Source organism: Oncorhynchus mykiss, unplaced genomic scaffold (genome assembly GCF_057628025.1).
Source record: "Oncorhynchus mykiss isolate SJ-2025 unplaced genomic scaffold, ASM5762802v1 scaffold93, whole genome shotgun sequence".
NCBI classification, from domain to species: Eukaryota; Metazoa; Chordata; class Actinopteri; order Salmoniformes; family Salmonidae; genus Oncorhynchus; species Oncorhynchus mykiss.
In genome coordinates this window covers 1165197-1185303 of record NW_028322092.1, presented here as the reverse complement: position 1 = coordinate 1185303, position 20107 = coordinate 1165197, and the positions used below count along the sequence as shown (strand labels likewise).

The window sequence follows — 20107 nt, the reverse complement described above, 5'->3', positions numbered from 1 at the left end:
CTGGTTAGTGGATGTAACAGACTGGTTAGGGATGTAACAGACTGGTTAGTGGAGGTTAGTGGATGTAACAGACTGGTTAGTGGATGTAACAGACTGGTTAGTGGAGGTTGGTGGATGTAACAGACTGGTTAGTGGAGGTTGGTGGATGTAACAGACTGGTTAGTGGAGGGTGGTGGATGTAACAGACTGGTTAGTGGAGGTTGGTGGATGTAACAGACTGGTTAGTGGAGGTTGGTGGATGTAACAGACTGGTTAGTGGAGGTTGGTGTATTTATCAGACTGGTTAGTGGAGGGTGGTGGATGTAACAGACTGGTTAGTGGAGGTAACAGACTGGTTAGTGGAGGGTGGTGGACGTAACAGACTGGTTAGTGGAGGTTAGTGGAGGTAACAGACTGGTTAGTGGAGGTAACAGACTGGTTAGTGGATGTAACAGACTGGTTAGGGATGTAACAGACTGGTTAGGGATGTAACAGACTGGTTAGTGGAGGTTGGTGGATGTAACAGACTGGTTAGTGGATGTAACAGACTGGTTAGTGGAGGTTGGTGGATGTAACAGACTGGTTAGTGGAGGTAACAGACTGGTTAGTGGAGGTAACAGACTGGTTAGTGGAGGTAACAGACTGGTTAGTGGAGGTAACAGACTGGTTGGTGGATGTAACAGACTGGTTAGTGGAGGTTAGTGGACATAACAGACTGGTTAGTGGAGGTTAGTGGATGTAACAGACTGGTTAGTGGAGGTTGGTGGATGTAACATACTGGTTGGTGGATGTAACAGACTGGTTAGTGGAGGTTGGTGGATGTAACAGACTGGTTAGTGGAGGTTGGTGGATGTAACAGACTGGTTAGTGGAGGTTGGTGGATGTAACAGACTGGTTAGTGGAGGTTGGTGGACGTAACAGACTGGTTAGTGGAGGTTGGTGGATGTAACAGACTGGTTGGTGGATGTAACAGACTGGTTAGTGGAGGTTGGTGGATGTAACAGACTGGTTGGTGGAGGTAACAGACTGGTTAGTGGAGGTTGGTGGAAGTAACAGACTGGTTAGTGGAGGTTGGTGGGATGTAACAGACTGGTTAGTGGAGGTTGGTGGACGTAACAGACTGGTTAGTGGATGTAACAGACTGGTTGGTGGAGGTTAGTGGAGGTAACAGACTGGTTAGTGGAGGTTAGTGGAGGTAACAGACTGGTTAGTGGAGGTTGGTGGATGTAACAGACTGGTTAGTGGAGGTTGGTGGATGTAACAGACTGGTTAGTGGAGGTTGGTGGATGTAACAGACTGGTTAGTGGAGGTTGGTGGATGTAACAGACTGGTTAGTGGAGGTTGGTGGATGTAACAGACTGGTTAGTGGAGGTTAGTGGAGGTAGCAGACTGGTTAGTGGAGGTTGGTGGATGTAACAGACTGGTTAGTGAAGGTTGGTGGAGGTAACAGACTGGTTGGTGGATGTAACAGACTGGTTAGTGGAGGTTGGGGGATGTAACAGACTGGTTAGTGGAGATAACTGACTGGTTAGTGGAGGTTGGTGGATGTAACAGACTGGTTAGTGGAGATAACAGACTGGTTAGTGGAGGTTGGGGGATGTAACAGACTGGTTAGTGGAGATAACAGACTGGTTAGTGGAGGTTGGTGGATGTAACAGACTGGTTGGTGGATGTATCAGACTGGTTAGTGGAGGGTGGTGGATGTAACAGACTGGTTAGTGGAGGTTGGTGGATGTAACAGACTGGTTAGTGGAGGTAACAGACTGGTTGGTGGATGTATCAGACTGGTTAGTGGAGGTTGGTGGATGTAACAGACTGGTTAGTGGAGGTTGGTGGATGTAACAGACTGGTTGGTGGATGTATCAGACTGGTTAGTGGAGGTTGGTGGATGTAACAGACTGGTTAGTGGAGGGTGGTGGATGTAACAGACTGGTTAGTGGAGGTTGGTGGATGTAACAGACTGGTTAGTGGAGGTTGGTGGATGTAACAGACTGGTTAGTGGAGGTTGGTGGATGTAACAGACTGGTTAGTGGAGGTAACAGACTGGTTAGTGGAGGTTAGTGGATGTAACAGACAGGTTAGTGGAGGTAACAGACTGGTTAGTGGAGGTTGGTGGATGTAACAGACTGGTTAGTCGAGGGTGGTGGATGTAACAGACTGGTTAGTGGAGGTTGGTGGATGTAACAGACTGGTTAGTGATCCACACAGCATGAGGGGGTCTTCGATCTCACACTAAGGGGTGAGACATACACAGGAATGAAACGAACAGGAAACCTAAATGAATAGAGTGTAGCCTCACATTGTCTTGACCCCCAAGGTAGGGCGATTTAGAACTGCCCAGCGCTGCTGGGGTCACACTGTAACAGACGCACGATGGAGGGGTCACTTTTAGCCCCTTTAATGAACTCTTCCAGAGACAGTTTACCTGGAGAAACACAACAGGAGACAGTCAGGTTAGATTAACCTTTAATGAACTCTTCCAGAGACAGTTTACCTGGAGAAACACAACAGGAGACAGTCAGGTTAGATGAACCTTTAATGAACCCCCTTAGAGACAGTTTACCTGGAGAAACACAACAGGAGACAGTCAGGTTAGATTAACCTGTAATGAACTCTTCCAGAGACAGTTTACCTGGAGAAACACAACAGGAGACAATTAACCTTTAATGAACCCCCTTAGAGACAGTTTACCTGGAGAAACACAACAGGAGACAGTCAGGTTAGATTAACCTTTAATGAACCCCCTTAGAGACAGTTTACCTGGAGAAACACACCAGGAGACAGTCAGGTTAGATTAACCTTTAATGAACCCCCTTAGAGACAGTTTACCTGGAGAAACACAACAGGAGACAGTCAGGTTAGATTAACCTTTAATGAACCCCCTTAGAGACAGTTTACCTGGAGAAACACAACAGGAGACAGTCAGGTTAGATTAACCTTTAATGAACTCTTCCAGAGACAGTTTACCTAGAGAAACACAACAGGAGGCAGTCAGGTTAGATTAACCTTTAATGAACCCCCTTAGAGACAGTTTACCTGGAGAAACACAACAGGAGACAGTCAGGTTAGATTAACCTTTAATGAACTCTTCCAGAGACAGTTTACCTGGAGAAACACAACAGGAGACAGTCAGGTTAGATTAACCTTTAATGAACTCTTCCAGAGACCGTTTACCTGGAGAAACTCAACAGGAGACAGTCAGGTTAGATTAACATTTAATGAACCCCCTTAGAGACAGTTTACCTGGAGAAACACAACAGGAGACAGTCAGGTTAGATTAACCTTTAATGAACCCCCTTAGAGAGACAGTTTACCTGGAGAAACACAACAGGAGACAGTCAGGTTAGATGAACCTTTAATGAACCCCCTTAGAGAGACAGTTTACCTGGAGAAACACTAGAGTATATATCATTATCAAATAGAGACCTCGACGTTTGGACAACAATCTGAAAACCATTGAGTAAATAGGTCCCCAACTGGTGGTAACCCTAGTAGTCAGATGTGGGATTATTAACAGGTGGGATTATTAACAGGTGGTAACCCTAGAAGTCAGATGTAGGATTATTAACAGCTGGTAACCCTAGTAGTCAGATGTGGGATTATTAACAGGTGGTAACCCTAGTAGTCAGATGTGGGATTATTAACAGGTGGTAACCCTAGTAGTCAGATGTGGGATTATTAACAGGTGGTAACCCTAGTAGTCAGATGTGGGATTATTAACAGGTGGGATTATTAACAGCTGGTAACCCTAGTAGTCAGATGTGGGATTATTAACAGGTGGTAACCCTAGTAGTCAGATGTGGGATTATTAACAGGTGGTAACCCTAGTAGTCAGATGTGGGATTATTAACAGGTGGTAGCCCTAGTAGTCAGATGTGGGATTATTAACAGGTGGTAGCCCTAGTAGTCAGATGTGGGATTATTAACAGGTGGGATTATTAACAGCTGGTAACCCTAGTAGTCAGATGTGGGATTATTAACAGGTGGTAACCCTAGTAGTCAGATGTGGGATTATTAACAGGTGGGATTATTAACAGGTGGTAACCCTAGAAGTCAGATGTGGGATTATTAACAGCTGGTAACCCTAGTAGTCAGATGTGGGATTATTAACAGGTGGTAACCCTAGTAGTCAGATGTGGGATTATTAACAGGTGGTAACCCTAGTAGTCAGATGTGGGATTATTAACAGGTGGGATTATTAACAGCTGGTAACCCTAGTAGTCAGATGTGGGATTATTAACAGGTGGTAACTCTAGTAGTCAGATGTGGGATTATTAACAGGTGGTAGCCCTAGTAGTCAGATGTGGGATTATTAACAGGTGGTAGCCCTAGTAGTCAGATGTGGGATTATTAACAGGTGGTAGCCCTAGTAGTCAGATGTGGGATTATTAACAGCTGGTAACCCTAGTAGTCAGATGTGGGATTATTAACAGCTGGTAACCCTAGTAGTCAGATGTGGGATTATTAACAGGTGGTAGCCCTAGTAGTCAGATGTGGGATTATTAACAGGTGGTAACCCTAGTAGTCAGATGTGGGATTATTAACAGGTGGTAGCCCTAGTAGTCAGATGTGGGATTATTAACAGCTGGTAACCCTAGTAGTCAGATGTGGGATTATTAACAGGTGGTAGCCCTAGTAGTCAGATGTGGGATTATTAACAGCTGGTAACCCTAGTAGTCAGATGTGGGATTATTAACAGGTGGGATTATTAACAGCTGGTAACCCTAGTAGTCAGATGTGGGATTATTAAACAGGTGGTAACACATTATCCACATGTTCATATCGTCATACCATCCTTCTCATCCCAGGATTTAGGGTATTACCGGTTTAGCACAGAAGGGGGCGCTGAAAAGCCCACTGGGCCTCTATTACCAGAATGCTAACCAAATTACCACAAACTAATAGCAAAATCACATTGACGCTGTTAGCTAAATGCTAACAAGCGAAAAAGTACATAAACGAATTGCAAAGACAAACAAATCCCTCTCATAAAGTTATACAAGCATAGCTAGTAGTTACCGGATGTAAAGATATACAAGCATAGCTAGTAGTTACCGGATGTAGAGTTCTACAAGCATAGTTAGTAGTTACCGGATGTAGAGTTCTACAAGCATAGTTAGTAGTTACCGGATGTAGAGTTCTACAAGCATAGTTAGTAGTTACCGGATGTAGAGTTATACAAGCATAGTTAGTAGTTACCGGATGTAGAGTTCTACAAGCATAGTTAGTAGTTACCGGATGTAGAGTTATACAAGCATAGTTAGTAGTTACCGGATGTAGAGTTCTACAAGCATAGTTAGTAGTTACCGGATGTAGAGTTAAACAAGCATAGTTAGTAGTTACCGGATGTAGAGTTATACAAGCATAGTTAGTAGTTACCGGATGTAGAGTTAAACAAGCATAGTTAGTAGTTACCGGATGTAGAGTTAAACAAGCATAGTTAGTAGTTACCGGATGTAGAGTTAAACAAGCATAGTTAGTAGTTACCGGATGTAAAGATATACAAGCATAGTTAGTAGTTACCGGATGTAGAGTTAAACAAGCATAGTTAGTGTACATCCGGTAACTACTAACACGGTATACCCTATACCCTATACCAGTACACTAACACAGTATACCCTATACCAGTACACTAACACGGTATACCCTATACCAGTAAACTAACACGGTATACCCTATACCAGTAAACTAACACGGTATACCCTATACCAATACATTAACGCGGTATACCCTATACCAGTACACTAACACGGTATACCCTATACCAGTACACTAACACGGTATACCCTATACCAGTACACTAACACGGTATACCCTATACCAGTACACTAACACGGTATACCCTATACCAGTACACTAACACGGTATACCCTACACCAGTACACTAACACGGTATACCCTATACCCTATACCAGTACACTAACACGGTATACCCTATACCAGTACACTAACACGGTATACCCTATACCAGTACACTAACACGGTATACCCTATACCAGTAAACTAACACGGTATACCCTATACCAACACAATAACACGGTATACCCTTTACCAACACACTAACACGGTATACCCTATACCAGTACACTAACACGGTATACCCTATACCAATACACTAACACGGTATACCCTATACCCTATACCAGTACACTAACACGGTATACCCTATACCAGTACACTAACACGGTATACCCTATACCAGTACACTAACACGGTATACCCTATACCAGTAAACTAACACGGTATACCCTATACCAGTACACTAACACGGTATACCCTATACCAGTACACTAACACGGTATACCCTATACCAGTACACTAACACGGTATACCCTATACCAGTACACTAACACGGTATACCCTATACCAGTACACTAACACGGTATACCCTATACCAGTACACTAACACGGTATACCCTATACCAGTACACTAACACGGTATACCCTATACCAGTACACTAACACGGTATACCCTATACCAGTACACTAACACGGTATACCCTATACCAGTACACTAACACGGTATACCCTATACCAGTACACTCCCTCTATCGGCTGCCACTGTAGGCTGTAATGTGTGTATGAGATGAGATGTACCGTCTCTGTTGGTGTCCATCTGTCTGAAGATCTTCTCTGTTCTCTTCTCTGGAGTAGACTCATCCTCTGGCATCTTCATCACAGACGACACCATCTTATAGATCGCCTGGAGAATTAAACACACAGACACCATCTTATAGATCACCTGGAGAATTAAACACACAGACACCATCTTATAGACCACCTGGAGAATTAAACACACAGACACCATCTTATAGACCACCTGGAGAATTAAACACACAGACACCATCTTATAGATCACCTGGAGAATTAAACACACAGACACCATCTTATAGATCACCTGGAGAATTAAACACACAGACACCATCTTATAGATCACCTGGAGAATAAACACACAGACACCATTTTATAGATCACCTGGAGAATAAACACACAGACACCATCTTATAGATCACCTGGAGAATTAAACACACAGACACCATCTTATAGATCACCTGGAGAATTAAACACACAGACACCATCTTATAGATCACCTGGAGAATTAAACACACAGACACCATCTTGTACCCTGAACAAAAATATAAACACAGCATGTAAAATGTTGGTCTCATGAGCTGAAATAAAAGATCCCAGAAATGTAAAAAAAAAAAAAAAAAATGGAGCGATAATATTTTTGTTCAGTATAGATGTCTACAAATAACAATGAATCTCTAAATGTTCCATGATGATAAAATTAGATCTTCACTCTGCAACACGGTCTGGAAGGTTCTATTGGAGGAATATGGTCTGGAAGGTTCTATTGGAGGAATATGGTCTGGAAGGTTCTATTGGAGGAATATAGTCTGGAAGGTTCTATTGGAGGAATATGGTCCAGACTACGGCTCTGCAACACGGTCTGGAAGGTTCTATTGGAGGAATATGGTCTGGAATGTTCTATTGGAGGAATATGGTCTGGAAGGTTCTATTGGAGGAATATGGTCTGGAAGGTTCTATTGGAGGAATATGGTCCAGACTACGGCTCTGCAACACGGTCTGGAAGGTTCTATTGGAGGAATATGGTCTGGAAGGTTCTATTGGAGGAATATGGTCTGGAAGGTTCTATTGGAGGAATATGGTCTGGAAGGTTCTATTGGAGGAATATGGTCTGGAAGGTTCTATTGGAGGAATATGGTCTGGAAGGTTCTATTGGAGGAATATGGTCCAGACTACGGCTTTGCAACACGGTCTGGAAGGTTCTATTGGAGGAATATGGTCTGGAAGGTTCTATTGGAGGAATATGGTCTGGAAGGTTCTATTGGAGGAATATGGTCTGGAAGGTTCTATTGGAGGAATATGGTCCAGACTACGGCTCTGCAACACAGTCTGGAAGGTTCTATTGGAGGAATATGGTCTGGAAGGTTCTATTGGAGGAATATGGTCCAGACTACGGCTCTGCAACACAGTCTGGAAGGTTCTATTGGAGGAATATGGTCTGGAAGGTTCTATTGGAGGAATATGGTCCAGACTACGGCTCTGCAACACGGTCTGGAAGGTTCTATTGGAGGAATATGGTCTGGAAGGTTCTATTGGAGGAATATGGTCTGGAAGGTTCTATTGGAGGAATATGGTCTGGAAGGTTCTATAGGAGGAATATGGTCTGGAAGGTTCTATTGGAGGAATATGGTCCAGACTACGGCTCTGCAACACGGTCTGGAAGGTTCTATTGGAGGAATATGGTCTGGAAGGTTCTATTGGAGGAATATGGTCTGGAAGGTTCTATTGGAGGAATATGGTCTGGAAGGTTCTATTGGAGGAATATGATCCAGACTACGGCTTTGCAACACGGTCTGGAAGGTTCTATTGGAGGATTATGGTCTGGAAGGTTCTATTGGAGGAATATGGTCTGGAAGGTTCTATTGGAGGAATATGGTCTGGAAGGTTCTATTGGAGGAATATGGTCTGGAAGGTTCTATTGGAGGAATATGGTCTGGAAGGTTCTATTGGAGGAATATGGTCCAGACTACGGCTCTGCAACACAGTCTGGAAGGTTCTATTGGAGGAATATGGTCCAGACTACGGCTCTGCAACACAGTCTGGAAGGTTCTATTGGAGGAATATGGTCTAGAAGGTTCTATTGGAGGAATATGGTCTGGAAGGTTCTATTGGAGGAATATGATCCAGACTACGGCTTTGCAACACAGTCTGGAAGGTTCTATTGGAGGAATATGGTCCAGACTACGGCTCTGCAACACAGTCTGGAAGGTTCTATTGGAGGAATATGGTCTAGAAGGTTCTATTGGAGGAATATGGTCTGGAAGGTTCTATTGGAGGAATATGGTCTGGAAGGTTCTATTGGAGGAATATAGTCTGGAAGGTTCTATTGGAGGATTATGGTCCAGACTACGGCTCTGCAACACAGTCTGGAAGGTTCTATTGGAGGAATATGGTCCAGACTACGGCTCTGCAACACGGTCTGGAAGGTTCTATTGGAGGAATATGGTCTGGAAGGTTCTATTGGAGGAATATGGTCTGGAAGGTTCTATTGGAGGAATATGGTCCAGACTACGGCTCTGCAACACGGTCTGGAAGGTTCTATTGGAGGAATATGGTCTGGAAGGTTCTATTGGAGGAATATGGTCCAGACTACGGCTCTGCAACACAGTCTGGAAGGATCTATTGGAGGAATATGGTCTAGAAGGTTCTATTGGAGGAATATGGTCTGGAAGGTTCTATTGGAGGAATATGGTCTGGAAGGTTCTATTTGGAGGAATATGGTCTGGAAGGTTCTATTGGAGGAATATGGTCTGGAAGGTTCTATTGGAGGAATATGGTCCAGACTACGGCTCTGCAACACAGTCTGGAAGGTTCTATTGGAGGAATATGGTCTGGAATGTTCTATTGGAGGAATATGGTCTGGAAGGTTCTATTGGAGGAATATGGTCCAGACTACGGCTCTGCAACACAGTCTGGAAGGTTCTATTGGAGGAATATGGTCCAGACTACGGCTCTGCAACACGGTCTGGAAGGTTCTATTGGAGGAATATGGTCTGGAAGGTTCTATTGGAGGAATATGGTCTGGAAGGTTCTATTGGAGGAATATGGTCCAGACTACGGCTTTGCAACACGGTCTGGAAGGTTCTATTGGAGGAATATGGTCTGGAAGGTTCTATTGGAGGAATATGGTCCAGACTACGGCTCTGCAACACGGTCTGGAAGGTTCTATTGGAGGAATATGATCCAGACTACGGCTTTGCAACACGGTCTGGAAGGTTCTATTGGAGGAATATGGTCTGGAAGGTTCTATTGGAGGAATATGGTCTGGAAGGTTCTATTGGAGGAATATGGTCCAGACTACGGCCCTGCAACACGGTCTGGAAGGTTCTATTGGAGGAATAAGGTCTGGAAGGTTCTATTGGAGGAATATGGTCTGGAAGGTTCTATTGGAGGAATAAGGTCTGGAAGGTTCTATTGGAGGAATATGGTCTGGAATGTTCTATTGGAGGAATATGGCCTGGAATGTTCTTTTGGAGGAATATGGTCTGGAAGGTTCTATTGGAGGAATATGGTCTGGAAGGTTTTATTGGAGGAATATGGTCTGGAAGGTTCTATTGGAGGAATATGGTCTGGAAGGTTCTATTGGAGGAATATGGTCTGGAATGTTCTATTGGAGGAATATGGTCTGGAAGGTTCTATTGGAGGAATATGATCCAGACTACGGCTCTGCAACACGGTCTGGAAGGTTCTATTGGAGGAATATGGTCTGGAAGGTTCTATTGGAGGAATATGGTCCAGACTACGGCTCTGCAACACGGTCTGAAAGGTTCTATTGGAGGAATATGGTCTGGAAGGTTCTATTGGAGGAATATGGTCTGGAAGGTTCTATTGGAGGAATATGGTCTGGAATGTTCTATTGGAGGAATATCGTCTGGAAGGTTCTATTGGAGGAATATGGTCTGGAAGGTTCTATTGGAGGAATATGGTCTGGAAGGTTCTATTGGAGGAATATGGTCTGGAAGGTTCTATTGGAGGATTATGGTCCAGACTACGGCTCTGCAACACAGTCTGGAAGGTTCTATTGGAGGAATATGGTCCAGACTACGGCTCTGCAACACAGTCTGGAAGGTTCTATTGGAGGAATATGGTCTAGAAGGTTCTATTGGAGGAATATGGTCTGGAAGGTTCTATTGGAGGAATATGGTCTGGAAGGTTCTATTGGAGGAATATGGTCTGGAAGGTTCTATTGGAGGAATATGGTCTGGAAGGTTCTATTGGAGGAATATGGTCCAGACTACGGCTCTGCAACACAGTCTGGAAGGTTCTATTGGGGGAATATGGTCCAGACTACGGCTCTGCAACACGGTCTGGAAGGTTCTATTGGAGGAATATGGTCTGGAAGGTTCTATAGGAGGAATATGGTCTGGAAGGTTCTATTGGAGGAATATGGTCCAGACTACGGCTCTGCAACACGGTCTGGAAGGTTCTATTGGAGGAATATGGTCTGGAAGGTTCTATTGGAGGAATATGGTCTGGAAGGTTCTATTGGAGGAATATGGTCCAGACTACGGCTTTGCAACACGGTCTGGAAGGTTCTATTGGAGGAATATGGTCTGGAAGGTTCTATTGGAGGAATATGGTCTGGAAGGTTCTATTGGAGGAATATGGTCCAGACTACGGCCCTGCAACACGGTCTGGAAGGTTCTATTGGAGGAATAAGGTCTGGAAGGTTCTATTGGAGGAATATGGTCTGGAAGGTTCTATTGGAGGAATAAGGTCTGGAAGGTTCTATTGGAGGAATATGGTCTGGAATGTTCTATTGGAGGAATATGGCCTGGAATGTTCTTTTGGAGGAATATGGTCTGGAAGGTTCTATTGGAGGAATATGGTCTGGAAGGTTTTATTGGAGGAATATGGTCTGGAAGGTTCTATTGGAGGAATATGGTCTGGAAGGTTCTATTGGAGGAATATGGTCTGGAATGTTCTATTGGAGGAATATGGTCTGGAAGGTTCTATTGGAGGAATATGATCCAGACTACGGCTCTGCAACACGGTCTGGAAGGTTCTATTGGAGGAATATGGTCTGGATGGTTCTATTGGAGGAATATGGTCCAGACTACGGCTCTGCAACACGGTCTGGAAGGTTCTATTGGAGGAATATGGTCTGGAAGGTTCTATTGGAGGAATATGGTCTGGAAGGTTCTATTGGAGGAATATGGTCTGGAATGTTCTATTGGAGGAATATCGTCTGTAAGGTTCTATTGGAGGAATATGGTCTGGAAGGTTCTATTGGAGGAATATGGTCTGGAAGGTTCTATTGGAGGAATATGGTCTGGAAGGTTCTATTGGAGGAATATGGTCCAGACTACTGCTTTGCCAGTGATAATGACATTGTCAAGAAATACTTGAATCCTTAGTCAATTATTTTTCTCTAAGCCTTTCTCTGCTAGATACATGGCCATAGGAAAGTCTTTAGAGTAAATGACCTGTTGAAACAGTACATGTAGCAGAGGGACTGCTGGGAGCTCGGACTGGGAGCTAGGACTGGTCTGGGACGGAGCTAGGACTGGTCTGGGACGGAGCTAGGACTGGTCTGGGACGGAGCTAGGACTGGTCTGGGACGGAGCTAGGACTGGTCTGGGAGCTAGGACTGGTCTGGGACTGGGAGCTAGGACTGGTCTGGGACTGGGAGCTAGGACTGGTCTGGGACTGGGAGCTAGGACTGGTCTGGGACTGGGAGCTATGACTGGTCTGGGACTGGGAGCTATGACTGGTCTGGGACTGGGAGCTATGACTGGTCTGGGACTGGGAGCTATGACTGGTCTGGGACTGGGAGCTATGACTAGTCTGGGACTGGGAGCTAGGACTGGTCTGGGACTGTCTGCCAGCGGGCTGGGAGCTCGATCTGGTCTGGGACTGGGAGCTAGGACTGGTCTGGGACTGGGAGCTAGGACTGGTCTGGGACTGGGAGCTATGACTGGTCTGGGACTGGGAGCTATGACTGGTCTGGGACTGGGAGCTATGACTGGTCTGGGACTGGGAGCTATGACTGGTCTGGGACTGGGAGCTATGACTGGTCTGGGACTGGGAGCTATGACTGGTCTGGGACTGGGAGCTATGACTGGTCTGGGACTTGGAGCTATGACTGGTCTGGGACTGGGAGCTATGACTGGTCTGGGACTTGGAGCTATGACTGGTCTGGGACTTGGAACACGGACTGGTCTGGGACTGTCTCCCAGCGGGCTGGGAGCTAGGACTGGTCTGGGACTGTCTCCCAGCAGGCTGGCAGCTCTAACTGGTCTGGGACTGTCTGCCAGCGGGATGGGAGCTAGGACTGGTCTGGGACTGTCTCCCAGCGGGCTGGCAGCTCTAACTGGTCTGGGACTGTCTGCCAGCGGGATGGGAGCTCCAGCATCTCAGACATGCTCATGCATCTGTTCCCATCCAGGTCGTGCATACCGTGCCTACAAATAACTCACACCAGAACTACAAATCCCAGCTCTCTGTTCCTGCCTCACCTGTACGATCTCCAGCATCTCAGACTTGCTGATGTATCCGTTCCCGTCCAGGTCGTACATGCTGAAGGCCCACTTCAATTTCTGCTCCAGCTTGCCCCGCGACGTGACGCTCAGCGCGATGATGAACTCCCGGAAGTCTATCGTCCCGTCCCCGTTGGCGTCGAAGGTGCGGAAGACGTGCTCTGCGAACTTGGAGGCGTCTCCGTAAGGGAAGAAGTTACCGTAGATCTTCTTAAACTCCTCCATGGAGAGGTTCCCGCTGGGGCAGTCCCTCAGGAAGCCCTTATACCACTCCTGAATCTCATGCTCTGTGAAGTCCGTGCTCTCCAGCAGATCCTGCATCACCTCAGGGCGGAGTTTGCTGTTCTGCTTCCCCATGACTGGTGGTTACTATAGTAACAGCTGGAAGAGAGAGAGAGGGGAAACAGAAGCTGAGAAAAGGAGAGGAAGATGTCCACTAGTACTGAAGACCATGATGATAACAGCTAACAGAAAGTTGACCATGATGATAACAGCTAACAGAAAGTTGGCTGTATGTTGACGGCTGTACAGAGAAATTAGAGATGCACATCCTACAAGACACAGGAGAAGAAAAAGGACCCACAACGTATGTTTGGTTGTTTGTATATCACAGAAAGCTTCATTAGAAGACTACTTATCAGAGCAGCAAAGTAAGCAGACAGAACAGTATCTCTCTACTGCTATGCAACCAAACCGCCTGTATCCTTCTACGGTACCCTCATTGTGGAACGAGGGAGAAGTGTACTTCACTGTGTCCAGGAGTCTTCACATGCTCAAATGTAACCAAACATATTGTTCTGTCTGAAGTGATGGAACATTCCATGCAGACAGACAGACAGAAATATGTCCATGTACTGAACGTAAGGCTGTAGAAAACAGCTGGAGACAGACACTACTGAACGTAAGGCTGTAGAAAACACCTGGAGACAGACACTACTGAACCTACGGCTGTAGAAAACACCTGGAGACAGACACTACTGAACGTATGGCTGTAGAAAACACCTGGAGACAGACACTACTGAACCTACGGCTGTAGAAAACACCTGGAGACAGACACTACTGAACGTATGGCTGTAGAAAACACCTGGAGACAGACACTACTGAACCTACGGCTGTAGAAAACACCTGGAGACAGACACTACTGAACACTAGCTTGCCTAGAGAACACCTGGAGACAGACACTACTGAACGCTAGCTTGCCTAGAGAACACCTAGACACAGACACTACTGAACGCTAGCTTGCCTAGAGAACACCTGGAGACAGACACTACTGAACGCTAGCTTGCCTAGAGAACACCTAGACACAGACACTACTGAACGCTAGCTTGCCTAGAGAACACCTAGACACAGACACTACTGAACGCTAGCTTGCCTAGAGAACACCTAGACACAGACACTACTGAACGCTAGCTTGCCTAGAGAACACCTGGAGACAGACACTACTGAACGCTAGCTTGCCTAGAGAACACCTAGACACAGACACTACTGAACGCTAGCTTGCCTAGAGAACACCTAGACACAGACACTACTGAACGCTAGCTTGCCTAGAGAACACCTAGACACAGACACTACTGAACGCTAGCTTGCCTAGAGAACACCTGGAGACAGACACTACTGAACGCTAGCTTGCCTAGAGAACACCTGGAGACAGACACTACTGAACGCTAGCTTGCCTAGAGAACACCTGGAGACAGACACTACTGAACGCTAGCTTGCCTAGAGAACACCTGGAGACAGACACTACTGAACGCTAGCTTGCCTAGAGAACACCTGGAGACAGACACTACTGAACGCTAGCTTGCCTAGAGAACACTTGATAAAGGTGCTGTGATCATACTACAGAACTATAACAGTTGACAGAGCGATGAGTCATACTACAGAACTATAACAGTTGACAGAGCGATGAGTCATACTACAGAACTATAACAGTTGACAGAGCGATGAGTCATACTACAGAACTATAACAGTTGACAGAGCAATGAGTCATACTACAGAACTATAACAGTTGACAGAGCGATGAGTCATACTACAGAACTATAACAGCTGACAGAGCGATGAGTCATACTACAGAACTATAACAGTTGACAGAGCGATGAGTCATACTACAGAACTATAACAGTTGACAGAGCGATGAGTCATACTACAGAACTATAACAGTTGACAGAGCGATGAGTCATACTACAGAACTATAACAGTTGACAGAGCGATGAGTCATACTACAGAACTATAACAGTTGACAGAGCGATGAGTCATACTACAGAACTATAACAGCTGACAGAGCGATGAGTCATACTACAGAACTATAACAGTTGACAGAGCGATGAGTCATACTACAGAACTATAACAGTTGACAGAGCAATGAGTCATACTACAGAACTATAACAGTTGACAGAGTGATAAGTCATACTACAGAACTATAACAGTTGACAGAGCGATGAGTCATACTACAGAACTATAACAGTTGACAGAGCGATGAGTCATACTACAGAACTATAACAGTTGACAGAGCGATGAGTCATACTACAGAACTATAACAGTTGACAGAGCGATGAGTCATACTACAGAACTATAACAGTTGACAGAGCGATGAGTCATACTACAGATCTATAACAGTTGACAGAGCGATGAGTCATACTACAGAACTATAACAGTTGACAGAGCGATGAGTCATACTACAGAACTATAACAGCTGACAGAGCGATGAGTCATACTACAGAACTATAACAGTTGACAGAGCGATGAGTCATACTACAGAACTATAACAGTTGACAGAGCGATGAGTCATACTACAGAACTATAACAGTTGACAGAGCGATGAGTCATACTACAGAACTATAACAGTTGACAGAGCGATGAGTCATACTACAGAACTATAACAGTTGACAGAGCGATGAGATCGAACTATAACAGTTGACAGAGCGATGAGTCATACTACAGAACTATAACAGTTGACAGAGTGATGAGTCATACTACAGAACTATAACAGTTGACAGAGTGATGAGTCATACTACAGAACTATAACAGTTGACAGAGCGATGAGATCATACTACAGAACTATAACAGTTGACAGAGCGATGAGTCATACTACAGAACTATAACAGTTGACAGAGCGATGAGTCATACTACAGAACTATAACAGTTGACAGAGCGATGAGTCATACTACAGAACTATAACAGTTGACAGAGCGATGAGTCATACTACAGAACTATAACAGTTGACAGAGAGATGAGTCATACTACAGAACTATAACAGTTGACAGAGCGATGAGTCATACTACAGAACTATAACAGTTGACAGAGCGATGAGTCATACTACAGAACTATAACAGTTGACAGAGCGATGAGTCATACTACAGAACTATAACAGTTGACAGAGCGATGAGTCATACTACAGAACTATAACAGTTGACAGAGCGATGAGTCATACTACAGAACTATAACAGTTGACAGAGCGATGAGTCATACTACAGAACTATAACAGTTGACAGAGCGATGAGTCATACTACAGAACTATAACAGTTGACAGAGCGATGAGTCATACTACAGAACTATAACAGTTGACAGAGCGATGAGTCATACTACAGAACTATAACAGTTGACAGAGCGATGAGTCATACTACAGAACTATAACAGTTGACAGAGCGATGAGTCATACTACAGAACTATAACAGCTGACAGAGCGATGAGTCATACTACAGAACTATAACAGTTGACAGAGCGACGTGTCATACTACAGAACTATAACAGTTGACAGAGCGATGAGTCATACTACAGAACTATAACAGTTGACAGAGCGATGAGTCATAAGTCACCACTAAAAGCTACCTGGCTCCTTCCTCCTCATGATGAGACAAGAGAAGTAAATTCACAAAATCCACCACTTCAGTGCAAGACACCACTTCATAACAAACTCAACTTCACAAAGCTCATAGGTCCTTTACCGCTCAAGAGAAACAAGACACACTAAGTTCCGCACCAAACCCAACTTCATCAAGATCCTAAGGGGTTTCCGGATGGAGACGGGCCTTACACAGTACAGCTCTAGAGAAGGGCTGGTAGATCGTCTACTATGTACCAGACAGAGCTGAGGCCTTACACAGTGCAGCTCTAGAGAAGGGCTGGTAGATCGTCTACTATGTACCAGACAGAGCTGAGGCCTTACACAGTACAGCTCTAGAGAAGGGCTGGTAGATCGTCTACTATGTACCAGACAGAGCTGAGGCCTTATACAGTGCAGCTCTAGAGAAGGGCTGGTAGAACGTCTACTATGTACCAGACAGAGCTGAGGCCTTACACAGTACAGCTCTAGAGAAGGGCTGGTAGATCGTCTACTATGTACCAGACAGAGCTGAGGCCTTACACAGTACAGCTCTAGAGAAGGGCTGGTAGAACGTCTACTATGTACCAGACAGAGCTGAGGCCTTACACAGTACAGCTCTAGAGAAGGGCTGGTAGATCGTCTACTATGTACCAGACAGAGCTGAGGCCTTACACAGTGCAGCTCTAGAGAAGGGCTGGTAGATCGTCTACTATGTACCAGACAGAGCTGAGGCCTTACACAGTGCAGCTCTAGAGAAGGGCTGGTAGATCGTCTACTATGTACCAGACAGAGCTGAGGCCTTACACAGTGCAGCTCTAGAGAAGGGCTGGTAGAACGTCTACTATGTACCAGACAGAGCTGAGGCCTTACACAGTGCAGCTCTAGAGAAGGGCTGGTAGATCGTCTACTATGTACCAGACAGAGCTGAGGCCTTACACAGTGCAGCTCTAGAGAAGGGCTGGTAGATCGTCTACTATGTACCAGACAGAGCTGAGGCCTTACACAGTACAGCTCTAGAGAAGGGCTGGTAGATCGTCTACTATGTACCAGACAGAGCTGAGGCCTTACACTGTGCAGCTCTAGAGAAGGGCTGGTAGATCGTCTACTATGTACCAGACAGAGCTGAGGCCTTATACAGTGCAGCTCTAGAGAAAGGCTTGAATGTAGTTTACATACACTTAGGTTGGAGTCATTTAAACTTGTTTTTCAACCACTCCACATATTTCTTGTTAACAAACTATAGTTTCGGCAAGTCGGTTAGGACATCTACTTTGTGCATTACACGAGTCATGTTTCTAACAAATGTTTACAGACAGATTATTTAACTTATAATTCACTGTATCACAATTCCAGTGGGTCAGAAGTTTACATACACTAAGTTGACTGTGCCTTTAAACAGCTTGGAAAATTCCAGAAAATTATGTCATGGCTTGAGAAGCTTCTGATAGGCTAATTGACATAATTTGATTCAATTGGAGGTGAACCTGTGGATGTATTTCAAGGCCTACCTTCAAACTCAGTGCCTCTTTGCTTGACAAATCAAAAGAAATCAGCCAAGACCTCAGAAAAATAACTGTAGACCTCCACACGTCTGGTTCATTCAATTTCCTGAAGGTACCACGTTCATCTGTACAAACAATAGTTACGCAACACCATGGGACCACATTCCACATTCTTAAAATAAAGTGGTGAGCCTAACTGACCTAAGACACTGAATTTTTACTAGGATTAAATGTCAGGAATTGTGAAAAACTGTCTGAAGGTGAATGTAAACTTCCGACTTCCAACTGTATGTACCAGACAGCAGCGGAGTAGAGGAGTCTGTCCTCAGGAGAATGTGTTCATCCACCTCTCAGCGGCCGGAAAGTCTGTCTCATATCACAACGTCTCTGACGTTTCCTACTTTTAAAAAAAAATAGACCCTTTTTCGTGGTATCCAATTGGTAGTAGTTACAGTCTTGTCTCATTGCTGCAACTCCAGTACGGATCCCCTAACCCAGACGACGCTGGGCCAAACCCTCCCCTAACCCGGACGACACTGGGCCAAACCCTCCCCTAACCCAGACGACGCTGGGCCAAACCCTCCCCTAACCCGGACGACGCTGGGCCAAACCCTCCCCTAACTCGGACGACGCTGGGCCAAACCCTCCCCTAACCCGGACGACGCTGGGCCAAACCCTCCCCTAACCCGGACGACGCTGGGCCAAACCCTCCCCTAACCAGGACGACGCTGGGCCAAACCCTCCCCTAACCCGGACGACGCTGGGCCAATTGTGCGCCGCCCCATGGGTTTCCTGCTCGCGGCCGGCTGGACTCAAACCCAGAATCTCTAGAGGCACAGCGATGTCTTAAGACCACTGAGCCACTCGGGAGGCCCTCTCTGACAATTACTGCAACAGGAAGTGAGTTCCCCCCCCTCCCTCTCTCTCTCTGTGAGGTCAGGTGTCTCTCTCTGTGAGGTCAGGTCTCCCTCTGTGAGGTCAGGTCTCCCTCTGTGAGGTCAGGTCTCCCTCTGTGAGGTCAGGTCTCTCTCTGTGAGGTCAGGTCTCTCTCTGTGAGGTCAGGTCTCTCTCTGTGAGGTCAGGTCTCTCTCTGTGAGGTCAGGTCTCTCTCTGTGAGGTCAGGTCTCTCTCTGTGAGGTCAGGTCTCTCTCTGTGAGGTCAGGTCTCTCTCTCTGTGAGGTCAGGTCTCTCTCTCTGTGAGGTCAGGTCTCTCTCTGTGAGGTCAGGTCTCTCTCAATTCAACTCCATTCAAAAGGTCTTTATTGGCATGGGAAACTAATTATACATACAAAAGTATGTGGACACAGAGACAGGAGAGGAGACATGGACAGGGAGGAGACATGGACAGGGAGAGGAGACATGGACAGGGAGAGGAGACATGGACAGGGAGAGTAGACATGGACAGAGAGAGGAGACATGGACAGGGAGAGGAGACATGGACAGGGAGAGGAGACATGGACAGGGAGAGGAGAGGAGACATGGACAGGGAGAGGAGACATGGACAGGGAGAGGAGACATGGACAGGGAGAGGAGACATGGACAGGGAGAGGAGAGGAGACATGGACAGGGAGAGGAGAGGAGACATGGACAGGGACAGGAGAGGAGACATGGACAGGGAGAGGAGACATGGACAGGGAGAGGAGACATGGACAGGGACAGGAGAGGAGACATGGACAGGGAGAGGAGAGGAGACATGGACAGGGAGAGGAGAGGAGACATGGACAGGGACAGGAGAG

At 45.7% G+C, this 20107-nt stretch overlaps 2 protein-coding genes across 8 annotated transcripts in view; both read right to left on the bottom strand.

Annotated features, from left to right (window-relative positions):
* Positions 1-20107, bottom strand: part of LOC149970147 (neurocalcin-delta A) — a 125087-nt gene that overhangs the window by 1460 nt on the left and 103520 nt on the right. For 6 of the 7 annotated variants that reach the window (XM_090228619.1, XM_090228617.1, XM_090228616.1 and 3 more), the window contains 3 exons: positions 13029-13430; positions 6577-6682; positions 2279-2404 (listed from right to left, as the gene is read on the bottom strand). In XM_090228619.1, the coding sequence (XP_090084745.1) occupies positions 2307-2404; positions 6577-6682; positions 13029-13406 (582 nt within the window). In that variant the 5' untranslated portion in view covers positions 13407-13430 and the 3' untranslated portion in view covers positions 2279-2306. Of the gene's footprint in view, positions 1-2278; positions 2405-2932; positions 3085-6576; positions 6683-13028; positions 13431-20107 lie in introns of those variants that run through there. The other variant, XM_090228620.1, reaches the window with a different exon arrangement.
* On the bottom strand, positions 12042-12967 carry LOC149970148 (uncharacterized). The gene is made up of 2 exons (XM_090228565.1): positions 12885-12967; positions 12042-12799 (listed from the first exon to the last, which is right to left on the bottom strand). The coding sequence occupies exons 1-2, from the start codon at positions 12965-12967 to the stop codon at positions 12115-12117; spliced, it is 768 nt and encodes a 255-aa protein (XP_090084691.1). The 3' UTR covers positions 12042-12114.